The sequence below is a fragment of the Polyodon spathula genome, chromosome 6 (assembly GCF_017654505.1).
Source record: "Polyodon spathula isolate WHYD16114869_AA chromosome 6, ASM1765450v1, whole genome shotgun sequence".
In the NCBI taxonomy this organism is placed as follows: domain Eukaryota; kingdom Metazoa; phylum Chordata; class Actinopteri; order Acipenseriformes; family Polyodontidae; genus Polyodon; species Polyodon spathula.
Genome location: NC_054539.1, coordinates 55,343,668 through 55,366,757, shown reverse-complemented (window position 1 = coordinate 55,366,757; position 23,090 = coordinate 55,343,668). Strand labels below are relative to the sequence as shown.

At 36.1% G+C, this 23,090-nt stretch overlaps 1 protein-coding gene across 2 annotated transcripts; it reads left to right on the top strand.

The window, feature by feature from the left end:
- Positions 1 to 426: 426 nt before the first annotated feature.
- LOC121317348 (NACHT, LRR and PYD domains-containing protein 3-like) lies at positions 427 to 17,227 on the top strand. Of its 2 annotated transcripts, XM_041253187.1 has the most exons (10): positions 427 to 564; positions 1,428 to 1,536; positions 3,789 to 4,097; positions 4,578 to 4,616; positions 6,202 to 7,882; positions 8,195 to 8,350; positions 10,964 to 11,137; positions 13,250 to 13,414; positions 14,242 to 14,409; positions 14,900 to 17,227. In XM_041253187.1, exons 3-10 carry the CDS (start codon positions 3,818 to 3,820, stop codon positions 14,997 to 14,999), a joined length of 2,763 nt encoding a protein of 920 aa, XP_041109121.1. In that variant the 5' UTR covers positions 427 to 564; positions 1,428 to 1,536; positions 3,789 to 3,817; the 3' UTR covers positions 15,000 to 17,227. The 2 variants fall into 2 exon arrangements, with proteins under 2 accessions (XP_041109121.1, XP_041109122.1); XM_041253188.1 differs by lacking the exon at positions 427 to 564 and having other exon boundaries at positions 1,213 to 1,536.
- Positions 17,228 to 23,090: the final 5,863 nt, after the last annotated feature.

Here is a 23,090-nt window from a genome sequence, read left to right as displayed (position 1 = left end):
TTCTGAATGCACGTTGTAAATTGGACAGTCTAAGGGAGAAAACTGTATTGCTATGAAAAAAGGGAGCGTGATAGTTAGAAAGTGTTTCTGTTTTGAGCGCTGTAAGTTCAAAAACTTTTATTTGCCAAAGAAGGTAAGCACTAGAACATGTGTTTATATCTGTTAAGGGAATACTGTGTTTTAGAATATTTAATTTCTTCCCTGTTTAATATCCTGTCATGTATATTCTCTTTCATTTTCATTTGAACATTATTCATTAGATCTATACAGATACTCTCTACATAATTTTCACATAATTCTCTTTAAGAACTTTTAAGTCCTATTCCACTGCCGACCGTGGACGGGAGTTCCCAGGGGGACGCGCACAGCGAACCAGTGACCCCTGTAGACTGGCTGGGTGCCTGCAGGCTTGCCCCGAGCTGCGTGGTCTTCCAACGCTGTAGCTCTGAGGTGGCTGCATAGTGGGCCTGCAGAGTGAAAAGAAGCAGACGACTGACAGCACACGTTTTAGAGGATGGGTGTGTTCGTCTTCGGCCCTCCCGATTCAGCGCGGGGGTAGCAGCGGTGAGCCGGGTTGAAATAAGCAATAATTGGGCTTATAAAATTGGGGCGAAAATAATTGGCGATTCCCAATTTAAAAAATAAAAAATAACAACTTTTAAGTTGTTATTAGTACATGATTCAATATCTAACCTGTCGAGATGAAACTAACTAAAACCACACATATTATTTGTCCTGCCTTTATTTTATCCTTTTCGTATAAAAAAAATTTGATTTCACTTTCATGTATTCAAATAAATGTGACATCTTTGCAGGGAATTGTAGGATTGTAGTCCAGGTAAGATTATTATTATTAATTAGTCATTTAGCAGACTCTTTTATCTAAAGTGACTGTGGTGTTGTGCCCCCGCCCCTGTGTGTATTATGTGTTATATGTTGCGTGTGGTGTGTTAATGTTGGTGTATAGGTATTGTTTCATGGGATGTAAATGGGTTTGTGTAGCACGAGTAATTTAAAATATATACTTGTATTTAAGTATGGGGATTGCACAACTTAGTTCATGTGCTGGGATTCAAGTGAATAATTAATTAGTAATTGAATCCCTGCACATCTGTAAATATAGAGGCACGAAGCACTCACTCATGGTTGTGTGTTCGGTGAGTGGAGAACTGCTGTGGAGAGGAGAATTCATTAAAAAAAAATAAAAAAAAAATAAATATTACAATTTTATTTCGTGCTGGAAGGACCATCATGAGACTTGTTTTTTTGACTTGCCGTGTTTGTCTCTTCGTCCACTGTTTGTTTAGTGTTAGTCCGTTTTGTTTGTCTATTTATTTGGCCTCAAGTGCCGTGTGCTGTTTTTGTTTAAACCTTTTATTTAACAATAAACTGGCACAGGCAAGCACATTTACCATTTCACCTCGCAGTACTGAGTGTTTCTTCCGGGTCTGACGTCACCACTACAAGCCATCCTGTGACATATGGTGTAGAAGTGGGATAACAGCAACTCCAAGTGACAGACCGAGGATACTGTGGGTAAAGTAAAATTTTTCAAAAGGATTGTTTTTTGGAAGTTTTTTTTTTTGTTTTTTTTTTTGCGTAGAGTGGTGTGGATTTAAAAAAAAAAACAGCAGCCCTGGTGTTACTGCTGCGTTGAGCCGTAGCATTCCAGCACAAACTGTCCCTGGTACCCTTTCAGACAACTACTCCAGCTGTGCCCTAGCATTTCCGTTGTCAGCAGTTACGCTGCTGCCACAATCAGCCTTGCCACAGCCGGCCATGGCACTGACAGCATTGCCGCCCATGGGCCTCTTGAAGTTGGTAGCGACCTAGGATTATAATCTGGACACTCGTGGTGTATAATGACCTATTACTGAACTAAAATACTGTACATACCCCATAATGCACAGCTGTGGCTCTTAAATTAGGTGTAAGGAAAGGTCACGTGTCTCGGTACAGCAGTACATCAGTAAAAAAGGTAAAAAGTAAAGGTCAGGAAATGCAGTATTTCTTGTTGTGAAGTTAACACATTCCAAATGGTTTGTTTGATTTCATTTATTGCCTGCAGATAAAAAAAAAACAAAACAAAAAAAACGTATTAACCCTTTAAGGACCAAGATCATACTGAAGTGGGCTTCTAGGACCGAGATCTTAAACACATTAAAAAAAAAAAGCACTTTGTTTTGATAACTTACAGGGCCACCGTACTTTGTAGTACAGGCTTGAAACAGACATCAATGGATAGGGGAGGGACTGACGTTCACTTCCTGATAGTTATTTTTTTTAATGTGACGTCACTGAGATGGGCAGCCAGGAAGAAACAAAAGCAGAAACATAATAAAAAAGGGAAAACAATGTAAATCTGATGTATTTGAGTTATAATTATATTGGAACCATTATTCTGTCTCGTGGTATACGTTTTTTTTTCCTTATTACTGATAATACTGAGAAAATAAATCGAGAGCAGTGTCCATTATTGCTTATAAAGCCGCTCAGAATAAACATGTATTATGTCATTGCAATCACTCAGGTGAAACAATAACTTGTAATCTGCCCACACATCAATATTTTTCAACAAAACTTTCAGAAAGTATTGTCCTAGAGTAGTGCATACATAATAAAAATTACTTTAAAGTACTTTAAAATGTTCCCCAGAGTGCTCTGAAAAAAAGGACACCATAGATTTTAAAAATAGATTTTTTGTGAATTTTTATAGGAAGAGAGTCAACTACAGCCAAAAAATGGCTGGTCCTGGGGGAGCAGCTCACTGAAAAATGCTTGTCCTGAAAGGACTAAAGGGAATTACTTAGAACATTTGCATGTAACTTATTGACATAATTAGAATCAATTACTGTTTCCAATGTATGTGATTGATTCACAAATCAGAAACATTTGCACATTTTGAAGAAACTAATGAATTAATTTACAGCTTGACTAATGTGGTGGGAAAAGTACATCTTATGCAATTTATATATTAACCTCTGAGCTGTCTGTACATGGGTTTGCTTAGCCTGTGTGACTTAAAAGGGGATCACAGCAATGTAATAAGTAGTTTGGAGTTTATTTTCTATAATGTTTAAAATCAAGAAATACACTTATGTAGTCTGGATGCTTCTCTTCCTCTTTCAGTCTTCATCACGCAGCTTATTAAGGACGTCTAAGGTGGACCAGAAATGTCCATATTTAGTCATGCTTTGAAGTAGACTGCAAAAGAGCCTACGTGACAAGACAGAGATTGTCATGGTGCCAGGAGGAGCAAGCCATGTTTGCTAAAGCCATAATAAGTTTATTATAAGTAGTTATGATATTAGTTACATGATAATTTGATGGGGCACTTTAATGCTGCTACTGCTATGATTGTTTAGGGTTTCCATGCTCAGGTTTAAATGCTATTACAGGTTATATGATTTAGGTATAATATAATAATAATAATGTGTTATTATCAGTAGTTGTCTGTGAACATACTTCCTATGTCTACTTGAAGGACAGGTGGCCCTTATAAGGAATGGAAAAGTACTGACATTTAGCTAGACAGAGGAAGTTCTATTTTATAGCAACCACAAGCTGCTTCTGTGGCACTGACTTACTTTTCTTTTTAGGGGGGTCTTGCAATTTAAATAAGTTGTTATGATTGGTCTCATCTTAATCTTCCAAGTTGTTGCTATCCGCGAATATTAAGTTGAGCTTCTGTGATTGGCTCTTAGTAACTGTAGGTTACAAGGTATATATTATGCTTAATAAGTTGCTTTAAACTAAGATGATACATTTTTTTTTCATCATGTTTACAGGTAATGTGGATTAAAAAAAATAAATAAACATGGCAGAAGCTGAAATGACCCCTGACATTTTGACAGATATACTGGATAACCTGTTAAATCATGAGCTGAAGAGATTAAAAAGAAAACTGGAAGTGATAGAATCCAATAATCAATGTAAGCACATTCCCAGAGGCAAGCTGGAAGATGCCGATGTGGATGATACCGTAGCTCTAATGATGGGCTACTATGGGGAGGATGCCATTCATATAGTGACAGAGGCCATGGACAGCATTGGCAAGAAAGATCTAGCGGATAAACTTCGAAAAAAAACAGAAAAAGGTAGGCAAAAAGTACCTTTGAAATAAATGCATAGCTGTTTTGCATATGACAAGCTTGAAACAGAGTGTGCCATGGTTACAGAAGGCTCTGGGACAAGAGCAGTGATTGATAGACAAAGTTAAAAAATGTCAGAATGTTAGTTGTGGCCAAGTTGAAGCTAGAGCCAGGTTCCTCTTCAGGAGTGTTTATAGAGCGCTTAACTTTATCTCACCTACCAGGGTTAGACTCACACACTGCTGGTCACAACTGCATGGTCCAGATTATTATAGATATATTCATGTGCTATACTTTACTGTAATTACGCACTTAATTATTCCACTAATATTTACCATGTAAGAATAGGAATATTTGATAATTACCTAATTGTTACCATATTATTACATGGTTATATATGACCTTTAATCCAATTATTTTAAACTAAAGTTGCTTTTTTTTCTTGTCACTATATTTTTAATTATTGAACTATTGTGTATCTTTCAGAACTGGAAAAGCTCAGAGTGTCCTCAAACAAAACACTTGGTAGGTGGTCATCTATTTAATTATAAACCTCCCGCATCAGCCAATCAGGTTCCAAGTATTTTTTCCACAGGTAGATGACCATTAAAACCTCATAGAGACCCAATTATAACATAAAACACATTTAAAAAACACCTTTATGCACACAAAACATGTCTTCATTCAGTGTATATCATTCATATCCCTAGCAGAAGTTATCACCTGTAAGTTATACTGACCTTGTCTTTCTTCAGTTGACCTTGCCTTCGGCTTAGAACACCTACAATGTAACTGTTGCCGTGGTTAATTACCTATAGCAGGTAATGATCGCTGCATCGGGTATTAATGTATTAATAATACATGAAAAATCAGATTTGACTATTAACATTAGACAAAAAGTAGTTCACGACCAAGACAGTCTGTTGAATGTCATAAATGTCACTTAAATAGATAAATAAGTCGCAGACCTCAGGCACTTTTATAAACGCATAGGTATATTACAGGACATCCGAGTTTAATGAAAATTAGCTTGTTTTGTCAGCGTGGAGATGATTTATTTCTGTTTTAAAATGGAACATTTGCCTGCAAAAATATATATATATATATATATTTTTATATAACATAAATATAAAAATAGGTCTAGCATGCATGGGATTTGAAACCTGCAGTTTGCATGTGTGTTCTGTCAGTGTTGCATGATTAGTTGAGAAAGCAAACAGTATTTTTTGTGACCGTTTATGTGTTTTTTTATTTAGGATCTCATAGAACAATAACAATACAAAAAAAAAAAAAAAAAAAAAAGAACTAATTAGATCCCCATTTTCTTTTTATCATATTGACTTACTGGTAATGACAGCAATCATCCTATGCCTAACCCTTTTATACTCTCAAAGAATGTTCACCTACAATCCAGCATTTTCTAGACTTTTCTAGAATTAGGTTCTACATTATCATATGGAAATTTCTAGCACCTTGTAGACAATACTATCATAGCATCAAAGGATATGAATATTTTTGAATTAGCATTTTTGGAGTTTTGTAAAAAAAAAATAAAAAAAATGCTGAAATAAATAATTGTAGACATCTATTTCTTGTAACTTTTGTTTTCTCTCCTCCACAAAAGCAAAACTTTTGCTACAAAATATTTTTCCTAAACAAGAAATTAAGATCTGTCTTTTAAATTTTGGAAATCACATTTCTCTAATACAACTGACAAGTTTTTTAAACTTCAGTTTGAGAGGAAGAACTGCCGCCTCAACTTTAAAATGTTTAAACTGATCTGTCTCTTAGCCCTCTTTTTGTCAATCGATTCACATCCCTCCACCTTCCCTGATCACCACCTTCTTTCAATTACCCCATGGTCAACCACAGGGGGTCTATTGAGTCCTCCAAATGGCCAGCTGATGGAATTGTTTTAGTGCTTGTTTAATTCAGTAACCCATATATATATATATATATATATATATATATATATATATATATATATATATATATATATATATATATATATATAATATATATTTACTGTATGTACATTATATGTTCTGTAATACATTTAAATTACCAGTTGCCAGTTTTGTTTTTTAAATGTGTGTGGTACATATTGCAGGTTATAAAGAAATGTATAAACAAGATGTGAGAAAAAAATATAAAAAAATAAGAGACTACAACTCCCTTCCTGGGGAATGGATGGATTTTGACGACCGGTACACGAGACTTCTAATATTGAAGAAACACTGCCTGCTAGAGGATAAGGAACATGAACTGATTTCAAGAGGCAAGAAACTCATGGAGCTCATGAAGAAACACAAAAGTGATGTAGCAACATGCATCAATGTCAAAGATCTGTTTGTTGCCAACGAAAAAGAGCCAGAGCCGACAACCCTGGTACTGCAAGGACCTGCTGGAATTGGAAAAACATTCACAGTGCAAAAAATCATGACTGACTGGGCGTCAAACAAACTCTTCCAAGACAGGTTTGATTATGTTTTCCATTTAAACTGCCGAGAACTCAACACAATGACAGATTACTTTAGCTTGGTTGATTTGATTTTGGACAGCGCTGAATATTTGCAACCAGCTATTGAAAAGATACTGTCCTGCCCAGAAAGACTTCTGTTCATTATTGATGGTTTTGATGAATTGAAGTTGTCACTGGATCAAGCCGATATTGGCTCAGCCAGAGATGTGCATGCGAGACAGCCAGTTGCAACCATGTTAAGCAGGTTATTGAAGAGGAAGATTCTTTCCAAATCTACTCTACTCATCACAACAAGGCCAATTGCTTTACAGAAACTTGGAAACACTGTGACTGTTGAACGCTATGCAGAAATACTTGGCTTTTTAGAGGAAGAAATGAAGGAATACATTTCAAGATTTTATCAGAACGAGCAGCAAGCTTTGTATGTGTTTAACTACATTAAACAGAATGAAACAGTGTTTTCAATGTGCTTTGTTCCGGTAATCTGTTGGATTGTTTGCTCGGTGATGAATGGTCACGTCAGAGAAGGTGAAAAGTTAGCTAAGAGCTTGAAAACTACCACCCAAATATTTGTCCATTTCGTAAATAAATTACTCGAGCACCATTGCCTCGATTCACAGAAGGAAGGTGTCCTTCAGAAACTTGGGTCGTTGGCTATGCATGGAATTAAGAAGCAGCAGATATTGTTTGAGGAAGAAGATCTGACAAAGTTTTCTTTAGATCCAGTTCAGAGTGCATCAGCATTTGTTAACAAAATCATATTTAAGCAGGACCTGAGCTGTAAGTCCATGTACCACTTTTTGCATTTAAGTATCCAGGAGCTGTTTGCTGCTATGTTTTGTGCTGCAGACACCTCCAGTGCAGCAGCAGAAAGTCTTTTAAACATGTCATTGACTGCAGAGGGAAGTAACCTCATACTTGTAATACAATTTCTGTTTGGACTAACTAACAAGAAAACCCAAGGACTGATTCAGGGCTATGCCGGTGAGCCGTCTGCACTGAAAACCCAGTTAGAAAGATGGATCCCGAAAGCAATGATGTTCTACAAGAATAAACCCTGCTTTGTACTTGCAGTGTTGCATTGCTTGTTTGAAATTCAGGACCAGGAGTTTGTAAAGAAAGCGATGAAATACATCGATGTAATTGATGTGACAGGATTTCTTTTAAACAAGAGTGATTGTTTAAAGATAAAATACTGCATCGAGCTACATGACGAGGGCTTGAAAGAACTTGCAGTAACCCGCTGCAATCTTGGAGAAGAAGAAGTGAAGATCCTTCTGGATATTCTTAATAAGAGTCAATCTATTGGGTAAGTATGAAACAGTATACTGTACTGTATATAAGTGTATCTGAAATTAAACCTAAAGACAGCATAGAAAATAAAAACATACAGTAAAACGTGGCCATCTGTACACAGGTCATTTATTAGCTAACATTGACAGAATTACTAATTAATTTAACAGTAATACAGTATATAGTTATGGGAGAGTGTATATCTGTGCATAGGTTATATCTCATAAACTTCTGCTCTTTCTGATATTCTTGCTGTTCCATAAACCTGTATTTTTTAATTTAGCTGTACTTTGTTGAACAACATTCAACATTTTTTTTTTCTGTGTAGACTAGAGGCGAGAAACCTGAATACAGCTACAATAGAAAGGCTCTGCACCCATATTTCTACAGGCCACTCCCTGGAACGGATCGAGCTGGATATTAGAAAGGAGGATGATGGACTGCATTTGTATTGTGCAACAAACTGGATCTGTCAAGTATCCAAGTAAGTGTCCTTGATTTTTATTGGTGTCTGTGATTTTTGTTGGTGTCTGTGATTTTAGTAGAGAACATTGAACTTTACCAACGCTACTTGAAATTCTGAAGTTAAAATTGTTAGAAAGTGTTAAATTTGACTGTGTTGTCTTTTGAGGCCCATGGTAGAAATATCTGTAGTGTATCTTTTTTCATCTATGAAATATTGCTCGCCTTAAATCATCTTTGTCAATGTTTGATGCGGAGAAACTGATACTTTCATTTCATCGAGAATTGACTACTATAATGCCTTGTTTGTGGGTGTTTCCACTAATGTTCTTAATAGGTTACAATATATTCAAAATTCTGCTGCTCGAGTTTTAACAAAAAAAAAAAAAGAAGCATAACTATAAAACACCAGTTTCATCCACTGGTTACCAGTTTAATATAGAATAGACTTTTAAGATCTTGCTGCTGACCTTCAAGGCCTTGAATAGCCTGGGTCCATCTTACATCAAGGATCTGTTTTGCGGCTACATTCCCCAACGTAACTTGAGGTTGGATAAAAATGATCTCCTTTAAGTGCCAAGAACAAAATTATGAACTGTGGGATATCATGCCTTTTGCACATTGGTCCCTCGTCTTCCAAGGTCTATCAGGGTCTCAGAGTCTGTGTCTATGTTTAAATCGCACCTCAAGACCCATTTTTATACAATGGCTTACTGCACTGTATAGTTTTTATTGTATTGTTTTATGTATATTTATGTATCTTTTTTTAAAAAAAAAAGAGTAAAGCTCTTTGGGATTTCTTTTAATGAAAGGCGCTATACAAAATAAATATATTATTATTATCATGGAATTGTTTTGTGTTATGATTTTTAGCAATATATTAGTAATTTGGTGTTTCCTGTTCTGGAGAGTTGCTTCACCATTCTGTTAAATAATGTGCATGTCTTGTATATTGCTGCTGCATTTTGTAACGTGTGTAGAAGTGCTGTGTTAATTTAGTTTGACAGTTAGATTATTAACGTTAAGTTAACCCTAAGTAACAGGCATTAAAGGTGTTCTCTTAGCTGGAGACTACTGTACCACGCTTACTCCGAAATTGTCAGTGAAAGGAAATGCGACAACATTTACCAGTTGTGGAAAATCATGTAAACGAGATTCCCAACTCTTGCTTTAATTGCTGACAGGTGCTTGACAGTATCAGTAAATATTGTTGACGCAGGAAGATCATTTTCTGCATACATAAATGTACTTTGGGATGTCCGGTGCTCCATAAAGGCGTCAAACCTGTCACTGTACAACATTGCTGTATTAGAATAATATGTAAACAAACAAATAAACAAAAACATAAAATAACTGCAAACTGTATCATAGCAGAAGCAACAGATGCACACAAAGTCTTTTTGAATGTTAAACATTATTTTTTAAAGGTATGTAAAATCTACAGTTTTTAATTTGCTGTCTTGTAGAAAACACCAAATGTTATGTAAAGTTAACGTTTTTGTACGTAGTTGTATATGCTGTGAAGCTTACCGATTTACAGGATTAAAACTTGAACCTGATGCTGTGAAAACCATAATAAATAAAAATATATATATTTAGAATCATTTTCCATTTTTTCTATTTATAAAGACATTTTATTTTTATGTAGGTATGTTGTATTTAATAAATATAGTTGAATTTTCATCCCTGTGACTTCACACACCATTTCCCCCTTCCCCTGTGATTTTTAGTACAATGTTCCGTGACAAAAACCCAGCCTTAACTGTAACATAAATCAACAGTGTGTAGACAGAAGAGTATAGAATAAGAATTAGCCATGACATTTTAAATCACAATTTGATAGGCGGTTATCCAGGCCATACAGATGGATTTGATGAATGGACAGACATTCTTCTCTTTCTCCTGAAACAGATACACAATAACTTAAGCTAAATAATGTTAATACCAAGTTTCATGACAATTGGACAGGTGGTTCTCTAAATTAGTGGCAGCATGGTGGCGTGGCGGTTAGCTGTGCTGCCTCATAGCTCTAGGGTCCTTGGTTCGAGTCCGACCTCAGGGATCTGTCTGTGTGGAGTTTGCATGCTCTCCCTGTTTTGCGTGGGTTTCTCCAGGTACTCTAGTTTCCTCCCACAGTCCAAAGACATGCTGACTAGGTGGATTGGCCTCTCTAAAATTATCCCTTAGTTGCACTGCTATGAACTGATGTCCTGCCTTGCTCCCCTATGTCTGCAGGGCTAGGCTGTGGCTCACCACAACCTTCTATAGGATTAATCAGTTACAGGTAATGGATGGATGGTTCTGTAAATTCATGCAAAAAGTTAGTATGACATACAGTCTGTAAGTACAGACAGACACCCCCTATATCCACAGAATATGGTTTTCTCAATCAGTTATGCAGTATAATGTTAATGCCAAGTTTCATGGCATTTGGATAATTTGTCTCCTAGATATGTGGAAAATTGTGCAGTGTGAATTGGTAGAGTAGCACTTTTAATGTCTTACTCACACTGAAACCCTTTTGTATTCTTGCTTTACTAGGTGTAACTTGTAAAAAAATAAATAAAAAAAAGATGAAAAGATAAATTTATTACAATTTGGTGAATATATTTCTGTATCCTCCTTCTCTTCTTAGGTTAAAAATCACGGGTTGCATTCCCGGAGACTGTGTCTTGAGCATCTGCTCTCTGCTTCTGCCCAAATATAAACTGGAGTTCCTGTCCCTTGAGAAGGATGGTCTTAGTCCTGAGAACAAGAAGCAGCTCTGTGATGTTTTGAACACTTCACAATGCAGACTAACTTCTCTATGGTAATACGCCTTTACTTTTTAAGATTTGGAGTTGCAGGGATGAGGAGTTTTGAGTGATGTATAAAGGCCCTTAAATTTGGTTTTCCCCAAAAAGATTTTTTTTTTTTAGAGTTTGTAGCATTTGTAAAAAGTTGTTACTAAAGTTTCTAAGTGAAAGATTCCTTAACTATTAAACATTCACTAATGCTGAATTTAAAAAACTTAAATTAAATTTAACTAAAAGTTTTTTTCATTTTTATAGACGTCAAAACGTTTGTTATTTAATGTATTCATTGTACCTTGTTGGGTGGTAGCTGTTCATTTACAGATAGGCCCCTAAGATATGGTTGCCATCTTTTCCACAGACCAAACCCGGACGTATTCCTGAGTCAGCCTAGGTCTATCAAAACTGCGGTATACTGTAATACAGTTTAACACAATACCACCAGATCTCGCTACAGTCATGCAGTATACGCATTATTGTGCTCTTGATATTTTTAACAATTGAACTTGCAAGCCAGAATAATAGTAGGTATAGTACGTAAGAGGCTAATCTTACAAGTCAGTGCAATTTCTGAAGCAACGATCCTGTCCATCTGCTTTTGTTTTTTTATTTTTTACAAATAATTTTTCCAATCCCTGGATTTCTAAGCCTAAGCCCATTTGTGACGGTCATAATTATTTTACAGCTGTTGTGTCCTGGCAAATTTCGTCCCCCCCACCATAAATATTAACAAACGTCATTAATAGACATTGAAAACTACGGCACTATCGATTGTGTCGGTAAAAAGAGACCAAATGAATCAATGTACTCAAATCTGGTTTGGGTTTTTCAGTATTACTAATGGCTACCGCTAAATATGCAATGCATATTATACATACACACACGCATATATATATATATATATATCTATATCTATATATATATATATATATATATAATATATATATATATATATATATATATATATATATATAGATATATAGATATATATTATATATAGATATATATGTGTGTGTGGTTTAATTACCATTATATATAGTAAGTAAACCATATTTTACTGTAAAGGATATGTATTTAATCACACACAGATCAATGTAGTGTAAAGCATTATTAAAATGCTGAGGGCAGAGTAGAATGTACAGATCAGTACTGAACAGTACATTTCTAATAATGAAATTATTAGTAAATGTAATAATCTACTTAATGAAATGTGTCTGTTAAAACAGTATCTCATTTACAGTAACTCGTTATAGCATCTACAATGTAACTGCAGCAACTTGGTGAACAACAAAGAAGGCCTTCTAAAAATGAGTTACAATATGTAGCCTACCGTTATATGGCCCTTATAATTTTAAGATACCAGTAGTTGGAAAAGAATACTAACTGCAGAACACTTTAACGATAGGCATTTGCTAACTCTCAGTTTTAAAATTTAGCTATGGCTCACTAAAATAACACAGTGGAATGATCACAGGGTTATTTAGTAATTGTAGGATAGTATTGCCACATGTGAAAATTTTAACAATAAAGCCGAAACCAAAATGCTTTAAATTTAAAACTGGTTAATAGACTAGCAAGCACTAGCTTTATTTCACCTGGTTAAATAAAGGAATTGATTGATAGAAGTGATTTTTGGGAGGCATGTTGGCACTGCGCTGTGTACTGAAGCCCATTTGTGAAGCCTGATCTACCTCCCCACAATTTCCCACAAGCCTTGATGAGCCTTTGTTCTGTGTGTTACTGTGGCAGGCTGGCGAGTGGATAGAGGCCCAGAGACAGTCTGTAGTTCAAGAAAATTACTATTTTATTATAAATAAACACAAAAATGAAAGGGCACAATGCCTTCACTGGATTCAAACTTTCAAACTTTCAAACATACAAACAAAACGACAACCTGCTTTCTCAGCTCCCTCTCCCTAAATGAGAAGCAGAGGCCTCCTTTTATGTCAGGTGGCTGGGTGCTGATTGATCATTAATTAAACTAATCATCTAATCAACCCCAGCCAGCTCAACACAATGAACCCAGACAGGTAGGGGAATTTAACCCCATCCCTGCCAATTTCTAAAGGGCAGAGCTGTGCTCTGCCACAGTTACTTACATACATTTTGTTTTTCATATTTTTGGACAGGTTATTGGAAAACAATTTTACGGATGATTGTATCCCTGACATCTGCAAGTTTATAAAAACCCAAACGTCTTTGGAAATGCTTTCAGTAGAAAACAATACAGTCGGAGATGATGATGCTAAACAGTTCCTTGATGCTCTGAATGGCTTAAATTTATTCTTCCTTAGGTTTGTAAACCAAATACTTTTTAACATGTTACTGTTATAGCTGTACAGCGCAGGTTGTACAATATGATTAGGAGAGGAATGGAAATGGTAAAAGAAAGACATCTAAGGCAGCCAAGTACACATGTGACCTTATTACTTGGTCTATTTCTCTTTCATCCATTTAATTTGTATGTAATGTGTACCGGTGTGAAAATCTGTATGCCAAGTGTTAATGAATACTATATACAAACTGTAGACTTGATAAAATAGGATTCCAGTTTGGTAACAGTTAAACTAACACCTCCTATGTGTCTGAGGCTTTTGACATTGCATAAACCTCTATCCACATACACAAAAATTAATTCCATAAGTTCAGCACTTGTCAAGTGTACCCAATCATAATAGCGTCAGGCAGCATCAGTCAGCTACAGTCAATCATATCGTCATGTCTCTTTCAAAACAACACAAATGCGTAAATAGCAAATATTGTAGCCTGAAAACTGTATGGTGTTATACCAATTCAATTTGAACTATTTTTAAACTATATTAAAAATACTCATATGTATGCCAAAACCCTGCAAATGTATTAGACCCTTGCCCTATTGATTCTTGTTACAGAGTGTTGGCAGTGCTATTTGAGTCTTGTTTCAACAGATCATGAATAGATGGGAATACCTTCATCATTAACTGAAGGTGAAATGTGGCAAAAACACCAAAATGCAATATAAATCACACACAGTAGATTAAACGAGGCCAAAAGTGGTTGCAGTAGGATTAACAAAAAGTTAAATGTAGGAAAAAAGTTTTAACTTTTCACGTGACGTAAATAAGCCTGTTGTTCTTTCCAGCCTGGCTGGCGATAATCTGACAGATGAATGTGTCGAGCATCTCTCCTCCATTCTCAGTGCAAACTCGTCCCTAGTTTCTCTGCACTTGAACAATAACTACTTCACAGACAAGTCTGTCCCTTCCTTCATCCGCGTCATTCAAAACTGCACCAGCCTGAAGAGCATCAAGTGAGTATTTATTCTATACTGATAGACAGAGAAACAGATAGATAGGGGATATCAAGGGAACTTGGCAATGTTAGAACATGAGGCAGGTGGTCATGTAGTTCACCAAAGGGGGCACACTGTCACAAAGGGCCAACCACACCATCCTCTCCTTGCCATGTGACCACTTTTATTGCTCTATGCTTTTGTCTGCTTTGTGAACCACGCTGTGAGGTATATAGAGTTCAAAACCCAGTTAAATCAAACGACATCACCTGTAAACAGGTATTGCATATCCCTGTGTAAATGCTTATTGTTCTGTATTATTAGGTCTCACTGAGTAATTATTTCAATGCAGAAACACTTTTAGGAGTCGACTGCACTGAATCTGTAGTCTCTTGTTCGTCGCTTGGCCCACCTTGTTTCATGGTTCTCGGGCTGGAGTGAATGCTTTTCTAGAACATATAAAGTTATACTGTATGTGTAATAACCTGTTTTTCTGTGTTCAATGCAGTCTGGAAGCAAATCAGTTCAGTCCAGAATGGGAGTTGAAACTGCTATGTCTGGAAAAGGACCTGCATAAAACCGGACGTAAAATTATTGTGTTGCTGTAGACATAGCCTCTGCATAGGATAAATATTCTTCTAGGAGGATATTTAAAGGAAGTTGCTTTTTCTGTGTTGTGACGACTACAAGAACATTTTGAAGACATTTTTGAAGTCACTTGTAGAAAGTGTGTAATTGAAGAATGCTACAGACCACTAACACCTCTGGGATGTGGTGCTATGGTGTATACAGCAATACATTCACCTTGACACACAGCTCAGCGGATGGTTTACACATGTACTGCCTCCCTGCCTTGCTCTCAGTGCTGGCTGAATATATATGTCAATCACAAATCAAGGCAGCACCAAGCGCCCTGAAAGGCAAGGCCAAACACCAAAACCAAGCAACATTGCTTGGACACATGCTTATACCAATTCTTTATTTCTCTCATAGCAATGTTATTCTAAATGTTAAGAGTTATCCTGACCAAACTGTAGGTTATTTGAACACTGAATCAACACTTAGAGTCTTTTTATGGCTCTGAAAACATAAAATTGAAACGGATTCAAAACTGTTAGTAAAAAAAAAAATGTAATGCACTTTTGTAAATGACTAAATTTGAATGAGAAAATGAATTGTGCAATTTTGCTAACTGTGATTTCTTTGACTATTCCACCATTTTCATCAAATCGACAATTTACAAGTCACTTGTAAATGTAGTCAACTAACTCAAAGATCAAAGAGTGTTGTCATATTAATGTTATAATTAGTTGTGGTGTCTTGTCCTTGTAATCCATTAAATACTATTCAAACCTAACCCAAGCCCCACAAACTTCGTGACATTGCCTAGGAAAGAGCAAAAAGATATTCAACACTTAACAGGGACCAGTGATCATATGTCTGCTTCTAATGAGACTTACGGTTTAAAAGCTTTGGTTAGCACTCCTTTAACCTTCTGTATCCAGTACACGTGCCGTGACACATACAATCTTGACATGTTGGCAGCTGTAATTGTTCTGAAATGGCGACCAACAAATTGATGTTACTAATTTAGTGACAAGACCGTGTATTTTGTGAGTTTGTTACTCAACAGTATCATAATTTTAGTACCGCCACTGGATTTACCGCTTCATTAAAATCCCAGTTTACATTGCTGCTTGCAGAAACTGACAAGACGATGACTGGGACTTTGTGCCTGACTTGCTAAATTGCTGACCTTTCAATTAATGTCACGGACAGGCTTATGGGTGACATCAGGCCAGGAAATACACAGACAACAGTACTGGTGTATGGAAGTGCTGATGCGCATGTTTAATAATAAAATAAAATATTTAAACAAGCAAAACACTTTGCAAAAGAAAACGCTCGTTGGCCGAAACAGACAAAACAGACATGGAACAAAACAAACAAGTATCGTATTGGGGTATATGTGTAGCAATTGTTATTTCTCTATTTCTTTTCACTTTACTCACATTCCGCCTCTGAACAACCAACGTCATTCAGCTAAAGCTGAAGATTTTTATGCAGATGACTGTCTCCAAATTAGCAATTTAACCTCATCCATACTGCAAAACATAGTGTTTTTAATATACCAAACCATACATTTAAATAATAATAACACAACACAAATACAAAATAATAAATATACACACAGGGGTGGGGTGTACCCCGTCACAAGAACATATCTGGTTCTGACAAATGAAAGGAATTTTAGCCTGGTTAAAACTGGATTGCACTTTACAAGATGCAACTGAGGGTGTTGTTCCCATGCTGGCAAAAGCCCCAGTGCTCTCCCACTCTAGTCAATTCAACAATAGCTTCCTAAGCCCTTCTGTGTGCGCCATAACTAACTGTGGAAGTATGCGCACACCTGCCTTAGTTGCCCAACAAATATGTGTCAGAGCTGGGATGTTACCACAAAGAGCTCTGGTTTCTGGAACCAGGACAAGTCTCCTCCCTATTGGCTGTAGGATGATCCACCTTAAGGGGCTGATGTAAGGATAGGTGCTGTGCAAACAATTGCGGCTGCAAAATCCAAATTGCCTAGCAGCCAGGAAATTATTTTCCACTGTGGCTTATGTAAACTTAAGAGGAATGCAAATTACTCAACATGCACAAATAATGAGCTGCAATCATGATAAACCAAACCAAAGAATATGTCAGAGAAAGAGCAGCAAAATCTTCCTGGTACACGGAAATGAAAAGTTTTCTGAGGAGGAGATGAGAGTTCTTATGGCTGACGTCACTCAGCATGAAATTAAGTTAATTGGAAAAGCCTCAGCCAACATCAGTTATGCTACCAAAGAGGCCATATGCTCCTCTATAGTGGAAAAAGTCAATGCTGTCGGTGTTACCAGGAGGACAGTTAACCAGGTGATGAAAAGGTGGCAGGACTTGCGGTGGCGAACAAAAGTGAAACTCACAGCAGGAACAGGAGGGCTGCCATCGACATCACAGCTGACGCCGCTGGAGAGGCAAGCTGTGAGGACAATCCATCCCAAAAAAGCAATCCTGGGTTTGAATATGCTGGGTCTTCTCTGTCTTGCCCTTCTCTAAAGGATGTCCTGCCTTTCCTCAACAAGAGCCAAGCGTCGCCGCTTGTGGACCTCAATGACATTAGACAACCTAAACGAGAACCCCCCCACCCAGTGTTCACCTTAAAATTACTGTCTGTATGTTTATGATAAAACGGATGTCAAGGCAGCAAGTCTTAAGGCTGCCACACACCAGGCACAATGTGATTTTTCATTGGGCAACAAGATACTTTCGCAGTGATATGACCACACACGTCAATGACACAGAGGCGATGCAACAGGTTTGAAAACTACCAGATCGATACAAATATTAAAAATTGCTATTGACAAAAATATGATCAAGACTGGTACATATTTGACAACGTGATGTGGAAATAATTAATGTCTACAAGTGTTCCGCAGTTTTGGTTTTTATCTTTAAACAAAATTCCCAGGTTTATTTTACATATATAGTAAAATAGGGATAAAATCTGTTTAAAAAAAAAAAAAAAAAAAAAACAACAAAAAAAAAGCACTCGCTACCAAAGGGGACGTGACTGAAGGTATCTATCGGGGTATGGCCGAGCAATCTGTTCCTTTGTTATGGTTGAGAAAAGACCTGTAAAGGACGGAGCAAAAAAAGTAACTGTGAACACCCCTCCTATTCCTGTCTATTGCATCAGCCCCATAGGAGTGGCAACCACAAAATACTCAGAAAAAAGGCTTATAATTGATTTATCAGTACCTCCTAAACCGGACGTCTCAAGCATCAATGATTTAATTACACCTGAAAATATTTCCCTTAGCTGTAAGGAAATTGCTGGTTGAGTAATTAGACATTCTAAATTGGGGAGAAAAAAGGAGTAAAATATTTATTAAAAATTATAAAACAAAATTTTAAAAATATATATTTTTCAATTCACACTGACACAATTTCTGGGGTCTGTTTGTTGTATCTCTTTGTTAACATTGGTTTAGCTTGGATGTCGAGAAAGATACTAACACCAAGGATGGGCAACGATTCATCTGGTCTGATATAAACTCAGTGTCTTACTATAAGCACTGTTATTCAACCATTATATAACAATGCATATTTTATTATTACTGTGTTCAGCACAGCCTGCATAATTCATTTTTACTACTAAGTAAAGCAGTTTTCTGACCAATCAAGTTTTTATTTGCATTACCTGTTTGTTGCAGCTGCCATAACCTCACTGTGTTTTTCCTCTAACAGCAATCTTACCATGGGGGGGAGTATGATAATGTCTTTGACAGGAAACGTCTGTTTAACTGAAAGAGCTTAAATATGTAAACTAGCAGTAAACACCCACCGGCATCAACATATTTTACTGGTACTTTCCAAAGAGGGTAATTTTCCATATAAACACACCCAATTCTGTTTTTTCATTAGAAGAATCAAGAAATAAATGTTTTTGTTTTTTTGTAATGCTATACATCTCTGTATCATTTTAAAATTACAACAAACCTGAAAAATATGAAGACCTATTTATAAAAACATATTTTCACAGTGCTATATGTGATTCATTTTGGTTACAAGGATGTATAAATGAGTTTTACAATTTCTTCTAAGATACCTCCATGCAAACAACCTTTATATGTACAGTTAAAAAATCCTCAAACCTGTCATACATTTTATCCACTTGGAAGACGCTTATACTTGACACCCTGTTGCTATTGCTTCATTAACATAGACACACGAATCTAGGGACTGGATCACTGTGTGTTGAACTGTTATCTTGTTATAAAGGAAAGTTACTGGACACTTCAACCAATTAAAAACATTGTGCACAGGAGGCTAAACAATACAATAAAAATAAATACATGAGTTGAGTGCAAGCCACTATTCCAGTAACGAGTGAGTGCAGAACGTACCTTGAGCTGGTCATGTAAGACCCCCCTATACATACACAAAAAAACTGAAATAATGAAAAAATATTTGCTATAAGTAAAATACATGTACCATATATATTTACAGTCTATACTTTTGTAGCAACAGGAAAAATAAAATTAGATCCTGTGACTTATTTTTGGAGAACAACATCTTTGAGTTGTAACAGTCGCAAAAGGTGGGAGCTTAATGCACCTGTCGTACCCTGGCTAGTTTTACCTACTGATAAAATATGTAATTACAGAACCACACTATATATGTATTTCAGCAATTTTAAATTGGTGCAAAATGGGGTTACAATAAAACAAACAGTATTCATCTTTCAGTTTCACACAACTACCCAATTCTGACTGACACTTCTGTGTCTACTTTAATTTCTGTTAAAGTGGTCTGCAAGAGGTTGTGTGCAATCAATTTAAAGTATGGGACAGAAGCTCTCTCCACATGTGCCAACGTCATCACATCAGCAGTAACAACAAGCATCTCTCAATGCTGACTGCGTCTTGCACATGCTCTATGAACACCCTTCCCATACCCACAACGCAATCCCTTACTGAGACCTTAAAAATGCGGTACATTCTCAAAAACACCAATAAACTATCACAAAAAACAATAATTACTTTTCTTAACAGTACCCTGACTGAAGCGATATAAGCAACTAAACTGAATATAAAGTAAACTTAGCATAAATCAAGTGTATGTTTGGTCTAATCTATTCGCTGGACTAGTGATTATTTTTCATCAAAGTAGCAGTTAAGTTTTTAAAAGCATTCCAAACAAGGCAATGACACTAGCATCAGACATGTACTTACCTCTCAACTATAGAGCTTGCTCTTCAATTGAATGGTAAGGCATTCATCTTTGAAACGTATGGTCATGGTTCACATGCAGCCCTTGGCTTTCCATTCAATTCAATGGACTGAGATGCAAATTCATGAGAGTATTTAAACTCACCTATCTCAATTTAGTTCACCCAGATCAGTTTTCACAATCCTCCCCACCCCCCATCCTATTTTTGTGAAAGATATTAGGTGTTACCATTATGCACCAAGGGAAGAGAACTTACACACACAAAAAAAAACATATTTACATAATATCATTGTTCATGGCGTAGCTAGGAATGGAAATTTGGGTGGGCTCCAACTTCGGGTAGACGGGACATCACAGGAAACAGTTTACATTACAAACATGACTTAAATCAATTAAAACTCTGAATACATCAAATTTCTCCCCGGGCTTTGAGCAGAGCAAGGTAGCCAAGACTGAGAATGTATGGTGCCGAGTGAAGCAAGGCGAACATTTTTTGCAGTTTAACAGTAATTGCACGTATACACTACAAATACAAAGCACACTGCATACAACCTACAGAAACAAACAAACTGTGCACAATAACTGCAAAAACCATTTTATTTGACAAAAAAAGCACAAACATAAACTAAAAAAAATCCCCAAACAAAAAGCTGTATTGTTTTTTTTCTGAGCTATATTGTAATCTCTTAGCTATAGTGTAATAACGTGTTACCTCTGTAAGTCGCCCTGCATAAGGGTGTCTGACAAGCAAAAATTAAAAGGACTTTTTATTAAACAGCTTTTTATACCACAATGGAATGCATGGAGATTTAACTTGGCCTCGTGCAAGCTAGACTGACTTAACTTTCCCTTTATTTACAGACTCCTGGTCTCTCATCATTCCACAATCACTGGAAAATACAACAGTCAATCCATCTTCCGTAACAGGACAGTGATGCATGAACAATTTTAATATAAATGCAGATTGTACTGATTTAAATTAGATCCTGTTTTACCTTTTTCACTGATTCGATTAGGGTTAGTTCTCCTCAAGCGTATAGAACTTAGAACCAGATTAAATAAAAGCAATACTAAAGAATAAACATTATATAGTCTCATTCAATACTATCACAGTTCATTGTGGTATCAAATGGTATAGTGTACTAAACACTTATTTATTTTCGATAGCGACAAGATTTCTTAATAAAAAAAAGTAGAATAGCTCAACAATTTTTAATTAAGAGTTCAGAACTAGCCATTTACATGAAAATATATATTTTTAAAGTTTGTTATCTCAAAATAATTCACTGCCTGTTTAACAGGGATGTAGTGGTATTCAGATATTACGATTCTTCCTTTTAATATGTTTTAAGAGCTTCTTCCAACAGCAGAAACGTGTGGATGCTCCTACAGCATTTAGTACTGTACAAATCGAAAACCTGCAACAGGTAATCCGCAATAAGGTGTTGACACAATTATTTTCTTTTGGGTGAAATCTACACATTGTTGAGGCCTCATAGCTGTGCCCTTGAAGTAAAAACATTCTTATAAAAACATTCTTATAAAAAAGAAAACCCACATAATAGTAAAAAGAATCAATCAGAATAAATTAAAACATTGTGAAAATGAAAAGCAACAGTAAAAAAAGTAATTTTAAACTACTTTAATCTTTGATCCAATGGGGGATGGAATAATAGTCTCTGAGCGGAGATTTAAAAAAACTAGCCCTGAATCATTGCACAATACAGATTAACTCAAAACACAGTATCTTCCACATAGTACATTCATCAGTGTCCTTTGATCATTGTTTTATTCTGCTGATGTTTTATAGGAAATGGATACAGAGCTGGTGTTTTCCACATGGGCAATTGGGCAATACACATTGTTATGCAATATATTTAGACCTGAATGATTGGTCACGAAGGGGTGACATATGTAAAAGCTATAGGACAGTTTCAAATACAGGCACATTAAGTAAACTGTATCTAACACTTTTGTTACATTGTCTATTATTACATGAAAATAATATGATTGTTAAAACATGTGTTATTACATGGTACTTACATTGTAATTACCTGACCGCATTTGTAAATACAGTGTAAGTACAAAAGATTCTAGCAACTGACCACATCATTCATTTTGAATTTTAGCATCCTGTTGCTTGGTAAGTACACAAACATGTGTAATAGCTGTGTCACTACAGTGCAGTTAAAGACAATTCTCAAAAGTATGGCGTTCCATCCTCACAATCACAGAATTATGTGCTAAGCGGTCTGTCCCTACTTCTCAACCTAAACTCCTTTTATACAGTATATGCAATATGGTTAATCCCTTCTCGAATCCTGACCTCTGTAAAAGCTTGCTACAGTGGCTTGAATGTCTTGTTATAAAATTAGCTTTACTTTATAGACTGGTTTTACAAAGTGCATGACACTCACACTCCATTACAGTCTCTTTATCCTGTAGTGGATTACACTGTAAGTACTCTCATTAAATCAGAGCTGTAAAAAGGTGCATATCATTAAAGCTTGTTACTGAGTAGTACAAAAACTTTGCATTGCTTTTTCAATTGCTTTCTATAACTCATGTATAAGTCATACAAAGAAAAAGCATAATAACATTTAAAGACAAGTCCATTTAAATATGAACTGTCAGACTCAAACGCAAACATACTTATCTTGTTGAGGTTTTACAATTGAATCTTCCGGCTGTACTATTTTTGTTACTGATTCAAATGTTATTTGAATAAATCCCCTAAGTTTATTGTATATTTTTTTTATGTATTAAACACCTAATACCCTTCTTCTATAATGAGAGATCACCATGCTTTGAAAATGTCTTTGTAAATGAAGTGAATGGAAATCCTGTGGTTTCAACATGCGTTGATCGTGAATTATTTGGGTGGTGTGGATAGGGTATTATATGGATAGATGTAATATATGAATGCA

What these genes read in the sequence shown, in the direction of transcription:
- LOC121317348 (XM_041253187.1), top strand. Translation starts at nt 3,818, where the DNA reads ATGGCAGAAGCTGAAATGACCCCTGACATTTTGACAGATATACTGGAT. An exon ending in AATAAGAGTCAATCTATTGG is followed by an intron (nt 7,883 to 8,194) that starts GTAAGTATGAAA and finishes TTTTCTGTGTAG; the next exon opens with ACTAGAGGCGAGAAACCTGA. An exon ending in TGGATCTGTCAAGTATCCAA is followed by an intron (nt 8,351 to 10,963) that starts GTAAGTGTCCTT and finishes TTCTCTTCTTAG; the next exon opens with GTTAAAAATCACGGGTTGCA.